General features: G+C 44.2%; 1 protein-coding gene across 13 annotated transcripts in view; it reads left to right on the forward strand.

Annotated features, from left to right (window-relative positions):
- The window catches only part of agrn (agrin), a 246,455-nt gene that overhangs the window by 153,629 nt on the left and 75,576 nt on the right, over positions 1 to 17,250 (forward strand). For all 13 annotated transcript variants that reach the window (XM_047340241.1, XM_047340243.1, XM_047340249.1 and 10 more), the window contains 3 exons: positions 3,152 to 3,376; positions 6,008 to 6,232; positions 9,081 to 9,284. In XM_047340241.1, coding sequence (XP_047196197.1) covers positions 3,152 to 3,376; positions 6,008 to 6,232; positions 9,081 to 9,284 — 654 coding nt within the window. The remainder of the gene's footprint in view (positions 1 to 3,151; positions 3,377 to 6,007; positions 6,233 to 9,080; positions 9,285 to 17,250) is intronic.

Genomic DNA, 17,250 nt, shown 5'->3' on the forward strand with positions numbered 1-17,250 from the left:
GAATGCATATCTCAAGAAACGTTCATCGCATTGGCTGCACATTGGGCATGTGTATGGTTGATAACTCAGGGAAGTACAGTGTTGAATTTGGTATGATTTGGACATGAAGTATATTCAATATTAATAAACTTTGAATAAACAGGCGACCAGCGCCTTGCAGTCAGTTGGGGTGGAGTGTAACAGTCATTCTGGGGACTGAGTTGAACATGTCTTCCTCTACATCCTTGGATAAATTACACCAGTGGCCCGCGGGTCAAAACGGGCCCGCCCGCAATAATATCTGTCCCACCAGAGCATTTTGATCATGTGACTATTTTTATTTCACCATTTCAAACTGACACAGACATTTACAGGAGTCGTGGGGGATGATCTCCGTCATGGCAACATTTATATAATCACTTCCTTTGCAAATTGAAAGCACAGTGTTCGCGTTGTTGCTGCAATGCTTTATATCGAGCTGAATTACGGAGCTTTTATTTTTGAAACGTTGTGAACTTGTGTCAGTTGCTTAACAGAGTTTTGAAGTGAACAGTAATAAAGCAAATTCAGTTTCATTTTATGAAAAACACAGACTATAAAATCGATGCCGAAAAAAAGTGTCAGTGTCAGAGAGAAAGCTGCAACCAGCATCACCACAGACCAACTAAACGGCCATGTTTGGAACAGGCACTGCGCTCGTCTTTGAAATCATACATGTGAATACATAAGGGAATATTCTTTTAATTGGGTCTCAGACAGCCGGCTGTCCTTTCGGGTGTCCTCTCCTTCCCTTGTCAGGAACTAGAGATGTCATCTCTCTATCTGTGCCGGTATGCCTCTGCTTCAGTGTCACTTTGCGTTTCTATCTTTTCGTCTATCTGTATCCTTATCTGTGTTTTTTACTCATTATCTTCCGCCATCGAAACCTCGCCGAGCTTTACTCCAGCGAGGGAGACTGATCTAATTGGTATCGAGGATCGTTCTAATTTAATGGAGCCGATGCTGCTGACTTCTTCAGCCTCTCGCTTTCTCTTCTTTCTTTTGCCACCTTTCATGTAATAATAATGAGAAAATATAACAGAGAATTCCCTGAAGTTTAATGTGGTTAGTATATATTTTTGTAATGTGCGCTTGTTACACCGATCACACTCGCAAAGGCAATTTTCCTGCTTGTCTGAGTCTGAGAAGAGGTTTTTATTTGCACTAACGCCCCTTCGAGGGTACGCGTCGTATCCAAATCGGCCCCTGTTAGCATTCAAATCAAGAGCCCCCCACCTCCCCTTCCTATTCTACCTAGCCCTTGTGCCCGTGCCCCTCTTTGTCTGTCAACACGCCAGCTTCACTCAGAAGAAAGGAAGGCTGGGTAGAGAGAGAGAGAGAGAGAGAAAGCTGGGATATTATTTAATGAGATCAAGAAGTGTGAGGGGGATGCTGTTTACTGTCACAAAGCAAACAGGGGCCCCTGTCTCCATGCGGGTAGGATCACTGGGCTTCTCCCTCCGTTTCCTCCTCTTCCTGAGTAGCTGTGACTGCCGCCTCCACCTTAACAACCACACTTCTACAGAAACAGGACATACACCGCCTCCCTCTCCCAACGGCAGGTGCATGTAAACAGTACGGCCTTTGAAGGTTATTTTTACGCTACATAACAAGAGCCCAAACCATTTTAGACATGTTGATTGTGTAGCGAGTGTGACTTTGTACTTGTGGTTGCACTGACCTTTTACCTGCTGCGAGAGATGCAGCAAGGTCTTTAGTGCAGCGCTGTTTCCCACAGGCCATCAGTGTCTCATTGTTCATATGACGAGACGCAAATAATAAGTGTCACAGTCGCTTTCTGGTCTGAATTGGCTGCCATTCAAACACTGCCAGTCACAGGCTCACACTTTCCTTCAGTCTCCTTAAGCTCCAGCTGTAATTTAGCGCTGTATTTTGAAGTTACTTTTGTGGTGTCTCTGCCATAAATTAGGCGTGGAGTCAGTTTCAAAGTTCCCTGCTGCAATACGGTACAAATATAAAATGGGAAGGAGAGAAAAAAGCGTTAGTTAACGAGTCTAACGCACCGAACCTCAAAAGGACTTGACAGGAGAGAGTGGGAAAAGAAAGGAGGGGGAAATGTGTCACGAAGATGAGGAAAGGGAGGTTGGGGGGGGGGGAGATATCCTTTGATCAAGAGCTCTCCTTGTAGCACTGCTGTCTCCTTACACATCCATAATATATTTCTGCACACACTCCTGTCTCTTATTAACAAGCCAGCGCCATACCATCCGGAAGGCAGGTATGGAATGTTCAGGAAATTCATTCACTTGAAAAAAACAAAAACAAAATGCACAGCAAAGAATTTGAAATGTAATATATGCAGCCACCCCCTTTAAATTACATTCATTGATGTCGGTTGTAACAAAAGAGGGTATAATATCAAACATGAGTAAATATCTGTTCTAAAAGAGGCAGGCTTAGGAAATGAGAGGGCTGCCGCTGCTCGGCTCCTCTCTCGCGGGAGACCATGTTTGTCCGTGACAGTCATAAATATGTATCATGCAGCAAGATGACAGCGATTGTAATCTGGTGGCCGCCTTTTGTCGAGCATATGAAACCCGAGAAACGCTCCCATCGGTGGCGAACACAGACAAAATTAAAAGTTGCACCCTCTCCCATCATTGGAATGAGTCACTCAGCGACAAGTGGCACGCTGTTTAATTAGGGTGGAAACAAAGACCTCGGGGGGTGGCGGCGGAGGTGGGGTAATGCTCTCTCCCTTTTCCCTCCTCTCTCTCTCGCTCGCTCTCATTTGTAGAAAAGTAAATATTCAGAGTCGCTTTTCAGCCGTGGCGATTAAAGCATGCCCGAGCATAGCAAAAGAGAATGTGTTATGAATGCAAAGCTCCTAATTCAATTCACTCCGCGCTGCGAAATGAAACTCAACTTGGCCGAGGAGACAGCTGTGGCAGTGTCTCCTTAACCAGGGGTGTCAAGTTGTTCGCCAAACCCAGAGTAACTGCGCTGGTCAATCCTGTAGTGCCCCTGCAGCCTCTTAAAAAAGGCGGCCTGGATTCACTCCAGTGTACAGTGGCAGCGAGTGTCCTGGAGTGCAGCTGGTTGAAAGGTCGCACTCTTCAATGTGAGAACTCCTGTTTCTGACCCAGTGTTGTTTTGATGTCTGTCCCTGCAGCTCTCAAAGACCCCTGCACTGACGTGATCTGCAGCTACGGCAGCACCTGTGTCCAGTCAACAGACGGCTTGTCGGCTAAATGCATGTGCCCGCTCGGCTGTGAGGGCAAGCCCGAGGAGACGGTGTGTGGCAGTGATGGACAGGACTACCGCAACGAGTGTGAGCTCCATCAGCACGCCTGCAAGAGCCAGAAGAACATCCGTGTGCAATACCAAGGGCACTGTGGTGAGATATCGCTCTCTCTCTCTCTCTCTCTCTCTCTCTCTCTCATGTCCATCCATCTATTAGCTATATACCACTTATATAGACATTGGGTGAGAGATGGGGTCCTTGGACACCACTGCAGGGCCATCATATACCTCTTTTACACCAAAATAAGTGGGTATACATGTTTTTTTAAATGTGGTTAAACCCGCAAAACAAAGGCGAATGGCTCCTTTCCCTTTGCCAGTGAAGGAGTTTACCTTTCAGTTGTCCCCCCCCCCGGTGCTTAATGTTTGATGTCACAAATCCGTCGGAAGCCTCACTGTCTTGCCAGTGTTGCATCTTGCACGATAAGAAAAATCACTGACGCACATGGTTCCCTCGATGTAAAAAAAAAGTACACAATAGTCTGTGGCTTTTTTACGCACCAACACCAGGAAGTTCAACGAGTGAAAATCTTCAGTGTTAGCATCCAGAATGACAAAATAAAGAAGAGGAAGAAGAGGACAGCGCATTCACCCGGGTGTCACACTTCCATTACTTTCAATCATAGCCTGAGCCGCTTAAAGACTGTGTCCCCTGCAGAGTAGGGTTGGGAACCGAAACTCCGCTCCAAATTAGGACCAAATCCAAAATTCCAAGTACCGGGTACCCGTAAAAAAACATCATTCTTCATTATTCGTCCAGTTTTAGTGAAAACTGCACCTCATGATTTCTCACAGCCCCAAAATACCCTCTTTAAATTTGTCTGATATTAACTCTGCAATGATACAAGGTAAAAGCAGAAAACCTTCCATGTCTTTTCTTCCTCCTGTTCTTTCTCCCTTCGTCTCTTTGCTTTTCTCCTCTTCACTGTTTACTTACTCTGACTTTTGTTGTTTCTCCCTCACATACTCAACTTACTGACGACACGCCTCTGCTAATTCTCATTTATCATTCAGGCTGCCTTGCTCCATACAGGTGTGATTTGTTGTTTTCTCCAAGTGGGTGTTCAGTGCTGCCGTCTTCAGTCGGCCCCAGCTTCTTTGCACATCCTTGTTATCATCAGCCGATGGTTGTTTACTCCCAAGGCACTCAACTTTAGAGGCTTTTTTTTCTTGTGGTGAGCCAGATGGGGGAGAATGAACGTCAGACACAAACTGTCTCTTAGCAGCGGGAGCCCCTGGGAGACAGAGCGGGTTGGTGGGCGATGAGTGATGGATGTGCAGGTCTGCTGGCGGAATGTTGGTCCTATAAATCCAGCCGGAGTCGGCCAAAGTGACCCAAGTGGCCCCCGTCCTCCCTGGGGAGGGTCGGAGCTCAAGGGACCAGCCGGTCCTGATGGGCCTCTAAATCTTCCTACAGCCATTTCATCTAAAGCCTTGGCTATTTCGAGTTGGTGGCTGCAGCCAGACACATGCTGTTGATTTATCCGCGCTGCTAGTTTTTGTAGCAAACAGGCCATTCCTTTTGTAATTACCCTACTTGCTCAGCGAGAGGAAAGCACAGATCCTGTTCTTCTCAGTTAATGGGAGGTAATGGTCTTTCTCACAGATAATGGTCCGGTTGGCGGGAGAGGCACTGCCTCATGCAGACACACTGCATGCATTACGATAAAATCCCTGCTTGCTTGGTTACTCGTGTGCCTTGTATTGTGCTGATGGAGAACAGTCTGGGCCGTGCTAACAGGCCTGGCTCGGCTCGCCGTGGTCACTCCGGCTCCCCGCCCTCAACAGCCAAGCTCCTCCATCCCATTTCATGTCCCCGCATAGTTGCTCTTTCTACGTCTTCCAGAGGTCTTTGGAAACCATTTCCCCTTATTCTCTCTTTCTCTTTCTTTCTTCTCCTTTCATGATGATACCGTCTTTCATCCTCGGTGCGATTTGAGCGACTCGCTGGCAGTTTGGCAGTGATTTAATATATTGCGATGCTACATAAATCCTTTGCCTTCCCACGCGCTGAATTCACGGCAAGGAGGATAAAGCCCAGGTCTCTGTTTCACGGAGTAACACCCCTGTCCTGCACATCCACAAACCAATTCCATTATGATCACGGGCTGATATGGCCCAACGTGCCAGACCCATGCTCCCCTGGAAGGAGAGAGTTGCCAGGGAGCAAATCAAACCGACAGTCTCTTCATCCATTTCCTTGTCTTCCCCTTTCACATCCAAGGTCCCACTCTGAGCTGCTCTCAGCTGCGAGCAGAGCTGATGATATCTCTGGAGGAGCAGTGATGGAGGGTCATGTCTCGTCTTCTTCACACTCTACCTCTCCTCTCTTTTCTTCTTATCTACTCTCTGAATTTACAAGACTAATATTGTTATTGCGTTCAGTCTATATTCAGTTGATTTGTCCTGAACATCATATTACAGGTATATTGTTGTTTACTACAACTTACAATCTATCTAACAGGGTCTTTACTTAGGAAATAAAATCCACAGTTGCTGGATTTTGAAGTAATTAAGCAAGGACAAATATTACCCTGTCACAGTTTTCCTTTTGCCAAATATTGTCGTTCAGTTTTCTCCAGAGGACCAGGAGATGTTTTCGATGAAAGCCCCACAGCTCTCTTATATAACCAGCATAAATATTTTCCAGATCAACCTTTACTACATATTCTGCAAATATATACTGCAGCACATACTGTACTCATGAATGCATGTGTCTCCGCAGACCCGTGCAAAGACAACGAGAACAGTCTGAGCACAATGTGCCGAGTGGAGTCTCACACCCGCCAGACCTTGATGTTTGGCCTGCCGGAGTCGTGCCCTCCGGACAGAGAGCCTCTGTGCGCCAGTGACGGTGAAACCTACCCCAGCGAGTGCGCCATGACAGCAAGGGGCATCCAGAAAGGCATCAAGCTCAGGAAGATCCACGGAGGACGGTGCAGGAGGCTGGGTAAGGACACCTTTTGTGCTTCCTTTAAAGGGGGTTAAAAACTCATGAAAAAATATTAGCTGCAATGAGATCTCATAAAAAAGATCTTGACCTGGGATCACTTGTGAATGTTTCAGTCTACATTAAGATTCAGATCCAGGGAATATTGGACATTTTTGTTGATATAGCAGACCTAAAAGACCTACATTATACTTTGCACATTCATGAAGGGTTTTCATCATTTTTATGATTTGGTGTTTTGGCAGATCCTTCCTGTCGTCTTCTTCTTATTATCCTGATAAATGATATGAGGAGACAAATGATTACATTGAAATATGGCAACATATCTGCGTTTGTATACGACAAGTAGTGAGATGGGTTTTGAAGGATTGAGCAAAGCGTTCTGGCTAACAATCAACAAATAGTAATGAAAACACAATCTAGAGGCATCTGCATCACACTATGATACATGTAATCTTGTAATTTTACATATTGCACGTGATCTCTGTCCTAGATTTGAGCAGGAACAGGCGAACTGGAATTAAAATCTGGCTGTGGTGCCGTGATAAATGACTCTCAGGTCTCGGGATCTGTACTGTATCCGTGCCAGCAGTAGCCTCCTTCAGTCTGATAAGAGCCTCCAGGGCTGTTATCTGTGCTATTAGAACACGCGCCTTAAGCCTTAGTCAACAAAGGGCTGTCAGCTTTTACTGTATGTCTGATAGCCATCGGAGGAAATCCAATTTTGCCGTTGTGTTGTCGACGGGGCTTCATGCGGCAGCATCTGTGCTGGTTAATAGCAGCGATGTGCAGAGACCCCCCGTCCATGCAGTGAGACCTCTGACAACGGCAAAGACAAGAATAGATCACTTCTGGACACACTTACGTTCAGTGGACAGTGAGGGCTGATACACACTTCTTTCACACACCCCGGGTCTTCTTCCTGCTCCGCTTGACAGACCGATGGAGTGTGTGGGTTTTAAATTGCACAGCCTAAGTAGCGTTGTGAGTTTGTGTTTTCGTGTCGGTTTTGTGTGTTGGGATGTGTGTGTTTGTGGGCAAGTGGATTAAGGTCTTTCTCTTTTCTCTTCTCACCACCCTTACTGCTCTGCCTTTTTCAAATCAAAGAATAATTCAATTTGAAACAGAGATCCATGAAATCGTACCCCTAAGCAAATTACAAATTGGTAACTAATGAAAATGGCCATTTCGACTTGTAACCATGACATCGCACATCCTTGTAGCCCTCTCACTCTGATACAGCGATGTAATTAAGTGTGGCATGACGGCTTTTTAAAGAAAAAGAAGAAGAAGCAACTGAATTGCTGTACAAATTTGATCCACTGATCAGGAATGAAATATATTCGAAGCCTGGTGAGCCCCTGCAGAACAGAGGCCTGCTTCAAATTGGATTTTCTCACTTCAATGCAAAATTTTCCATTTTTCCATTAGCAGTGTTTCTTTCTTTCTTCTTAATTTATACCGCAGATTTCTGCTTAGTGAGTCAAAATGTAATGAATCAAATAGTTAAGACTTTAACTTGACCCTGAAATTAATTTTCTTGAGCTCCCCAAATGAATAAAGTTATGGGGGAACTTTATTATTAAAGTTAGATGGGAGCGTGGAAAACCCGATCTCCAGTAAGTTGTCATAAGTTACATCACCAAAGAGCATGAAATAACTTCATCCACGATGTTAAGTCTCACTTCACAGAGTGTGTTTGGGGTTTTGCTTGTTAAATTTTTTTTTTGCCATGAATAATATTGTAATAAAACTAATGACAAACCTAGATTAGCACTCAAGAGCACACACCTCCGCCTTAAATTCAATCAAGCTTTACCAAATGTCACACTCTTGATATATGCCAGATTTTTTTCATCAACATCTATAAATTAATCCTGTTGAAAAACGCAATGTTAAAGAAAGTGCTTAAAAATTCCTGGATCCGCACCAAAAGTTAATGGGCTATTTCCTGACCCATAATGCATCCTCCCATCCAGTTTCAAGCAACAATCAAACAAACGGCCGAACCGTACCTATCTGGTGGAGGTAAAAAGAACATATCCAGTCCACTGTGTTGAGAGAGCAATTATTTCTGTGTTGATGGCTGCAGAGCTCTGATAAAATTCATCATCGATCAAAGTAAATTTTCCAAAAATGAAGAAAACAAATTCCCTGATTTGCTTTTCACCTTATGCGTTTTGAACAAAAGGACAGAAAAGCAGAAACCAATAAACAATCTCGTGCTCTTTTGTCCGACCAGTTTTACCAGTCTGGCATTGGGATATTTGTTCTCTACAGCTGTGAACAGGCCCTTTGATTCCTCTTTGAATGAGAATTAATTGTCAAAAATGTATATTCAGTTTCAGGTATTTCCACAAAAGGCTTAACCTCTGCCGCGGGAACGACAAGCTTTTACACGCGCTGCTGGTGACATCAGTCCAGTCTAACATGTAATTACTGTTTGGATGAAAACGGATTTATTTCCCCATGCTTGGACCAGCAGTGTCACACGGCGGGAACAATCATCTCTCTGTCGCTACCCTGCTAGCATGACATGTTGGGTTTTTTACGCTGGCTGAGTACTTCTGTTGTCCTTTCCTCTGTGTTGGATCCGTCACACTGTCCCAAACTGGCAGATGGATGTGGCTCTAAAAAGCCTTATCAGTGTCTGTACAGACGGGTGACAGAAAACAGGAAACAACAGAATAACTGAGTTGCAAAAATAGTATAATTGCAGATTCTTCCATATCAGGAATGAGGGGTTACTTAATAGATTTGGGCGTCTGGACATAGGTTAGGGTTAAGGGGTTATAGGCGATGTACAGATACTGAATTCACTTATGTTATTACCCTTCTACCATTTCAGAGTGTAAGGAGGAGTGTCTCTTCAACGCCGTGTGCCTCGTTGAGCAGCTGAACGCCCGATGCTCCTGCGAGCCCATCGAGTGCGACGGCACCTACAAGCCCATGTGCGGCATGGACGGCCACAGCTACACCAACGACTGCATGCGACGCAAGGCCGAGTGCCTGAGCAAGACCCTCATCCCCATCAGGCACCCAGGGCCCTGTGGTGAGTGGCGCTGGAGGATGGGAAAGGGGGGGGCTTTACAAACACTAACGTTCTTCTCTCTCAATCCCTCTTTGTCTTTCTCTGCTTATATTTAATGTATACTCGGTGTGTTTCTCCTTCTGTATCACCTCGGCTCACTGTGTTTACTGAGAAGTGTCTGAAATGGTTCATAAATGATCTCTGAGTTGGGGTGGGGGGGTAACTCAAACAGACAGGACGGGTGTGCCTTCCTCCACTCGTTCACCTACCATTCATCTCCTCACCCTCGTCACGCTCCATCCTCCCCATCTCAAAAACACACCCAAACTGAAACCCCACCTTCATATTTCATCCAGCCGCTGTCTGTCTCCTTCTCCTCCTCTACTCTTCCACTTCGGTGGCTTCTATCTTCTTTTTTCCCCCTCCTCTGTCTTTGTCTCTATGTTATGTGTGTTGCCTTTCTTGTATAAAAAAAAGCTATTCTTTCTTGTTTCAGTGCGTCAGTCAGTCTGTCTGTCTATCTTTGTCCGTGTGGCCGTCTTCCCGGCTGTGTGGCTGCAGGTGAAAAGTGGGGTCACCCCGTGGGCGACCTCATCAGGCGGACTCTGAGGGGTGAAGCCCTTCCCCTCTCACCGTGTGGACCTAACAGGAGGGGTCTTGTACCGCTGCCCTTTTTCCTCTCACTCCTTGTGTGTGTCTCTGTGTCATTAATGTCTTTCCCCTCTGTTTACGCTCCTGCAAAGATGTAAACTGGAGGTTGGAGAAGTCTTCCTCTCTCCCTGCTCCCTGTGTTTTATTCCCTGTCTAACGAAAAAAAAAAGAATTCACCTGTTTCTCACTGCCGAAGCACTCCTCTCTCTCTCTGCATGCAGTCTTGCACGCCAGCTCCCAACCTCGACTCCCAAAACGGTCCCTCTCTCCATCAATAGGACTGTCTCATAAAAGCTTGTATCTGCTTGATGAATGCACGCAGCTCTTTATTTGACCATTTGTGACCATGGAAGCTGCACTAGAGTTGAAGTTTAACTGTGTTTTGTTAAGTCCTTCTGAATGCCGTACATTCTATCATTCTAGGATTTCTTTGAACACCTGAAAACAACTCAAACACAAAGGTTTGGCCTTAGCTGACTCAGAAGGTGGACTACTTGCTATTAACCCTGCGTATGCGTACGCAAGATGGCTGCTTCGAGTATCCTGTGTCCGTTTGGTGCGTAGGTTCTGCATATCCTCAGAAAGTAACGTGACGCGTGCTCAAGATGCAGTACCCTCATAAAGGTCTGGGGCAGTAGTGAGTCCTTGACAGGGTCAGTGGGCATGTCAACAAGGGCATCAGCAACAGTTTTGAAGACCAGCTGTGTGAGCAGGTCCGGAATTACCCACATTTATATGATGTGTCATTGCAGATCAATCCGATTTTATAAGTGAATGTAGAAACCTTCAAAAGTAAATGGAAACATGTCAGAGACTGTTACGTCGGTGCATTCTGGAAAATGGTGGAAAGCCGAAGTGTGGGCGGTGCCGTTGGTGTGTTTTGTCTGCCAGTCATCAGACCAGGTTGTGTACTAGCTACAACATACAATGAGAAGTTGATTAAACATTGAATGCATAGTAGTCTTTTCCTTTAATGAATTTAGTGGCGGATGGAGGACTTTTCTCAGGGGCCATAAAGGGGCCACAGTTTTCACAGAGGGGCCAATTATATGTCCAGCATCCATGCACAATTCCTGGTTCAGTAAGGTGCACATTCAAGTCATTCCTTGTTTACCGTTATATAGTGTTAAGCAAAACCACACATCATTGAATATATTTTGAAAGGTTCGAAAATAAATATTCTTAACAAATTGTCATATTTATTATTAAGTATTGTCAGTAAATTCAGTAAGTGCATTTGAAAAGAGACTAAAGACAGGACAGAGGCACTTCAGGGGCCAATCAGGTTTCAGCTGGGGCCATGTGCCCCCTGGCCCCTGGATCCGCCCCTGCTGGAGTTCCTTATTCAGCCGTTGGGTTCAGATCAGTCGTATCATGTGCATCAAAGTGTAACTGCAGGATCCTAAGCCCCTAAAATTGATGTAAACAAATCAGAAGGATCATTTCATTTAATGGCTTTGTATAAACTCTGGCCAGTGGGGAGCATGTTTACTACATACAGTGGAAAATTGGGCAAGTAGCTCCTGGTGTTTATGTTTATTAGCTCCAGCTGATATCATCTGCAGCCGGCGACGTTTGCTGGTTTAACCAGTAAAATGCAGCAGTCAGCACTCTCTCCACCTGAGGAAGTGTGGGGCTGTACTGCAGAATGTAGTTTACATTCAGAACCACTGTTCAGTGTCAAAGAAAGGAGGGAGTCTATTATGTGACTAGGCAGAAAGGACGGGGCCCGACGTCAGGGGTTTGTGTCCCTCGGCAGAGCAACGATTAATCTTCACTTCTTTTTATCCTTATCTACAATCAATCCCGTACCTTAATCACTTGTTTCAGTTTCCTAAACTACAACCATAATTGTTCCATACGTTTGACCACACCGTAGCCATGCATTGATTTAGAAAAATGTATGTCCCTGATCATTATTCACCCCGTCAACATTTTGTCTGTGGTAAGAAGTTAGAAGCCTGTTGCCCTGATGCATTGTAAATTTCTTGTTTCCAATAAAAGCAGAATGAAGAGGGATGTTATTCAGCAGCAAATTATATTAACCCACAACCAAAGCCCGGGCAGCACAGACTTCCATAAATATATATACATGTGAAAACAGTTGGCAGATTTTCAAATTATATCACAAAATGTCCATATTGCACTCGGCACTTTGTTTCCCAAATTGTTTCCCAGTGTAAACGGATCGACAGAAACACCCAGACAATCATAGTGTCTCAGTTATAACAAGTGATGAAGGTTTTTAATATGTAGGCACACAAATGAAAATTGATTTTTTTTCCAGTCAAAAATACAATTTTATGGTTGTTGTTTTAGTCCATTTTAAACGCGGCTTTGACTTATAACAGAAACCTTTTCCTCTGAGTTTATGCTTCTCGTCCACAGGCAAACAGCGTTTTCAGTTCCTAAAACTCAGATGTTTACAAACACCTCCCAAAGTGTAGATTTTTAAAAACTGCAGTTTCTGTGCATCCGTGTGCACATGTAAAACAGAGAGTTTGGGAAACGACGTCACAGATTACTTTGCACATGCCCATTGTTGCTCTGTGTAATAAACATGCGCCAGAAACAAAAAACATGTTATATGCCGTTTTTTCTTTGGCACAGAAAAGTCTAATTACAAACAAAATTAACAAACAAATCCCATTTTAGCTTCTGATTCACCATAGCGCCTTAGGCTGTGTGACTGAAAGGATTGGCCATGAATGGATGAAACAGATTAAATGGTCCAAATTTACTAAAGACATGATGGGCTACTCTGTTTTAAAGTTATGACAGTCGAAGGAGCAGATGCTCACTGAGCACGCTCACAATTTTCCTCTATGGTATTTGACAGATAGTTGATGTAGACTTGATCGCCACCTAATGGCCCGGCATGTTTGTTTGAGCGTTTTTTGTTCTGGTCTGGGGATATTTTGTAAAACAAGGAAAATATCTGTTTTTAAAAAATCCCTAGTAGTGTAGACAAGGTCAAATTTGTCTCCCTTTTAGGTCTATTAGTGAAAATGTTTATTTCTGTTATTTACGTGTATATTTTAAGACATTACATATACAGATCATTTTTGGTGGTCTTTTTTTATTTTACTCGTCTTAAATTGATCTCCCTAGGCCTTTTTGTTATTTCCCATGAAACCTCTGATAAACCAGCATCCATGCTAGAGCCTGAGTAAACTGCTCGTGCTGCTTCATGTCAAAGTTCCTCAGTCAGCAAATCCACAAAGCGGACACGCTGCGTAATTTTGGCCAGAGTTTCTGTCCACATTTTTGATCATTGTTGTGACACTGGCGAGAGCGATCTGTCCGTCCTGCCGACACGGGGACGGAGCTGAACACCGAGTGTGTGTCCAGTTGTCAGCATCAGGAGGCCCAGGCACTCATTTGCAGTATTCAGCCGTCAGAGTTGCGCATAATTCTCGTTATGGAAATGACAGTGTGAGCGTTTATGTGTTTTGCTCCGTTTCATTATTTCTGGCAAATAGTGTCTGAATCCTACACCCCCACCCCTCGTCTTCTTCTTCCTCTTCCTCTTCCCCCTCTCTCCTCATCCTTCCTCTCTTCCCTTGCGCATCGCAGCCAGCCGTCAGCGACTGGTAGCATGTTTCTTTAATGTGCATTTCTTTATTGACATTTGCATATTGTTCAAAACAGGGAGCCACAAACAACACCCCCCGATTCAGTTTTAATTAAACATCAAAAGAGGCAGGCGTAGGTGCCCACTGAGACTTCTGGTTTAGTCAGACAGATGATGTGCCCTGCAAAGAGTGTGTGTGTGTGTGTGTGTGTGTGTGTGTGTGTGTGTGTGTGTGTGTGTGTGTGTGTGTGTGTGTGTGTGTGTGTGTGTGTGTGTGTGTGTGTGTGTGTGTGTGTGTGTGTGTGTGTGTGTGTGAACATGTTAGAACTTTCTTTGTCCCTTATGTTCTTTTGAAGTTTCTTTTCACTCCATTGTGTTCGTAGGTCTGAGTTAAATTGAGCAATAGGTGCCTCCCTGTAATAACACTGCAACTTACGATACTTCAGAGATAACAGACACCCAGGGATGCATGCAGCGTGTGTGCGTGCGTGTGTGCATGTGTGTGTGTGTGTGCGCACACAAACACTGTACATAGCGAGACACACTCTTCCATTGTGCTTGTGGTCTCGCATTGTCAAACGGCAACAGCACAAGGAGAATTGTGTCATCATTGTACACACACACACACACACACACACACACACACACACACACACACACACACACCAGAGACAGAAAAAGTTTTATATGTCTGAAAAGTAAGGGTTTGATTTATGAAATTATCATTACTCGATAAATAATGATCTCTTTTCTGGTTTCATTGGCTGAGTGGTGCAGGGGGCAGGGTGATCGATCGTCCTGCCAGCTGTCAAACGGATAAAATTCCCGCATTCTGACACTGTCATAAATCTCTTTTCATGTCATTCCCCCAATTCCTCCCGCCCCCCCCGTCTGTAATCACCCTCACACACAAAAACGTCGTGCAGAGAACTCACCTCTGTGGTCTTCTGTCTAGTCCCTCTCACAGAAAACAATCTGATTGATATCTAAAGCTCTTTTAACTCATTAAATTGATTAAGGCACAACCAGGCGGAGTCACAGATCTTTAAGATGTCCGAGAACAAGTGAGCCAGTGAAGGATTTCCTGGAAGTGAATCAGAGCGGGCTGCTGGGAAGGAAGAGGGTGAATAGGTCTGACCAGTTAGATTATGAGCCTGAATATAAGAGTTGTGTGACAATGGGATGAGTCGTTTGTCGTCAACACACAAGCAGATGAAATGACACAGCTCCTCAGCTGTTACAAAATATGATCTTTGTTGTTGTTCCTTTTCTTACTCTATAGTTCCATCACGTTTGCCGTCACGATGATTGATTGTGCTGTAATTTTCATCACCTACTTCACAATAGAGCCATGTTGCGACGCCATGACACACACACACACACACACACACACACACAGACACACACCAATCCAACTACAGGAATTGATTAAATCATCACTTCAACCTCACACTTGAGCAAAGACTGCCCTCGACCAGTGTCTGACTAAAACGTGAGTGAATATCTGCTGTGGTAAACTTGTAATTGGTTGTAAATGCTTTGCGAGAGGTTTTGATTAAATGTCTCATAGCTGTGGAAGACATGAAGGATATTTTTAGCCTGAAGCAGGGAAATCTTGTTTTTCCTCACCCTCCCATGTGCCTGTGACTGTCAGCACAGCAGGTCACCAGCACAAACTACACAACGACGCGTGAGTGCACAACAGAGCTATTGTATTAGAAATGTGTTAAGTGTTCTGCTGCAGTATATTTAAAGGACCAAACACTGTGGGGTGGCACTGGCACTCTAATGATTTCAAAGGCTGTTATTCTTTCTATGAAAACTGGCACTAAAAAAAACTCTGGAACAAATTTCAGAGTTAGTACAAAAGGTCACTTGGCTTCAACCCCATAAAAAGTTGGATGATATGTAAGATGACTTAATTTATCTTCATCATATGCAACAGGAAGTCTATTTATCAACAGGATTTTCATTCTGTTAAAATATGATGAATGTGTCATCACCTTTGTGTAATGTACTCTGCACAATGTTTTTTTTTGGCTTGGCCCCGGGATTCTCTGCCTGCAGCTTTATAAATATACTGTATATTTGAAGCTGCTGGTTGAGTATTCATGTGTCGCAAAGTCACTGTTCAGTCACTGTTTAGAGTTGTTCCTACCGTGTGTGTCTGTGTGTGTGTCTGTGTGTGTCTGTGTGTGTGTGTGTATAATAGACAGCAGTGTTCCCAGTGAGCTGAAGCAGCAAAAAGCTCTACAGTGAAGAAAGAGACCAGATGTGCAATGGACTAAAACCCATCTGATGGTAAAAGTTAATACAAAAGATCGAAAACCACATAATAGGCTTTATCATTTTAAATAAAACAAAAACTTCAGAGACACTTTCAACAAGGGGCAACTTCAAAATAACTTCACGATGAGACACTGTTTGCCTGATGAAGGTCTGGTACCGAAACGTTGCAGCATAATAAATCACTGATTGCAAGTTGGACAGTGTGCGGGAGCTCTTTTTGTAGTTTTGGATCCACTAGTCCCTCTCCTGTTTCCCCAAATGGAAGTGCGAAACATTCTTTGGACAATAAGACATTTTAAAAGTTCTATTCATTTAAAATCAGATAAATGGACTGATTGTAAAATGTAGTATATTTATTAGAAAAAGTATATTTTTAAAAAATCTCTTCTTTATTAAACCTTGGCCCAATTGGTATCACAAACAGGAGTCACACTATTGTGCTGCATAATCACTTCCACTGAATCAATGGAGGTGACAGTGGGAGTGTGAAGTGGCTCAACAAAAAACTCCCCGTCTGCTATTAGAATAAGGAGTTTCTCAATCAGTAGTTTGGCCGTTCATGAAACAGTGAGACGAGCCGCAGCGTGACTTGAGAGCACAGAGGAGGATCATTCTGTAAAATCACTAAAGAAGACACACTCTGAGAGAAATGCATTGGCAGACAAACTAGAAGTGAACAAATGGAAAAGCTAGTTTTGCAGACACAAATTCTTTATTCACAGCTCTTTTGTCATTCCTGTGTGTACACAACTGAGCGCGTGTGTGTGTGAGTGTGTGTGTGTGTGTGCGCTCAGAGAAACCTGTGCCAGTTGTTGCTTGAAATGTGTTGCCTGTCGCCTTCGGAGGTTAACACAGAATCACTCAGCGGTGCACGCATTGTCATTGACAAAGAGCTCTGCAAAGCAGGAAGGGAAAATCAGTCACCTTAGGTGTCAAGACTCAGTGCAGAATATTTTATCATTTGCATGTTTATTTGATGAGTGTCTTCGCCTGCGCGCTGACACGCAGCGGCGGTGATTGGACTCACAAACAGTTGTGGAGTCTGAGTATGTAAGTCGGATCCTGAGATCATCAGTGCTGCTTTTCCTAATCAAGTTAATTAGAGGAATTGCCGTGGGAGCCGGATTGACAGCAGCCAGGGACCGCCGGTCCACTTACTGTTGCCCACAGGCTGTCGTCGTGCAGGAATTGCATGAGAAATGTGGGTCAACAGGGTGTCAGAAGTGACTCAAGGCATTGTGGGTGTTACGTGCCGTCGGGCTTTGAGCTACCACGCTGGTTGTTTTTTTTGTTTCTTTTTCAATTTATACATTTTTCATTTCATCTTCTGTTTCCTCTGAGCCCTCCCTCATGCTGTAGCTCCTGACTAGTGAAATACTGAATAATAAATTTTCAGCTCGGTGGTTGCATTTTCACTTGTTCCCTTTTGTGTTTATCGCTCACTGTGGTGCGCACAACCTGATGTTAGGAACA

The sequence above is a fragment of the Hippoglossus stenolepis genome, chromosome 6 (assembly GCF_022539355.2).
Source record: "Hippoglossus stenolepis isolate QCI-W04-F060 chromosome 6, HSTE1.2, whole genome shotgun sequence".
Taxonomy (NCBI): Eukaryota; Metazoa; Chordata; class Actinopteri; order Pleuronectiformes; family Pleuronectidae; genus Hippoglossus; species Hippoglossus stenolepis.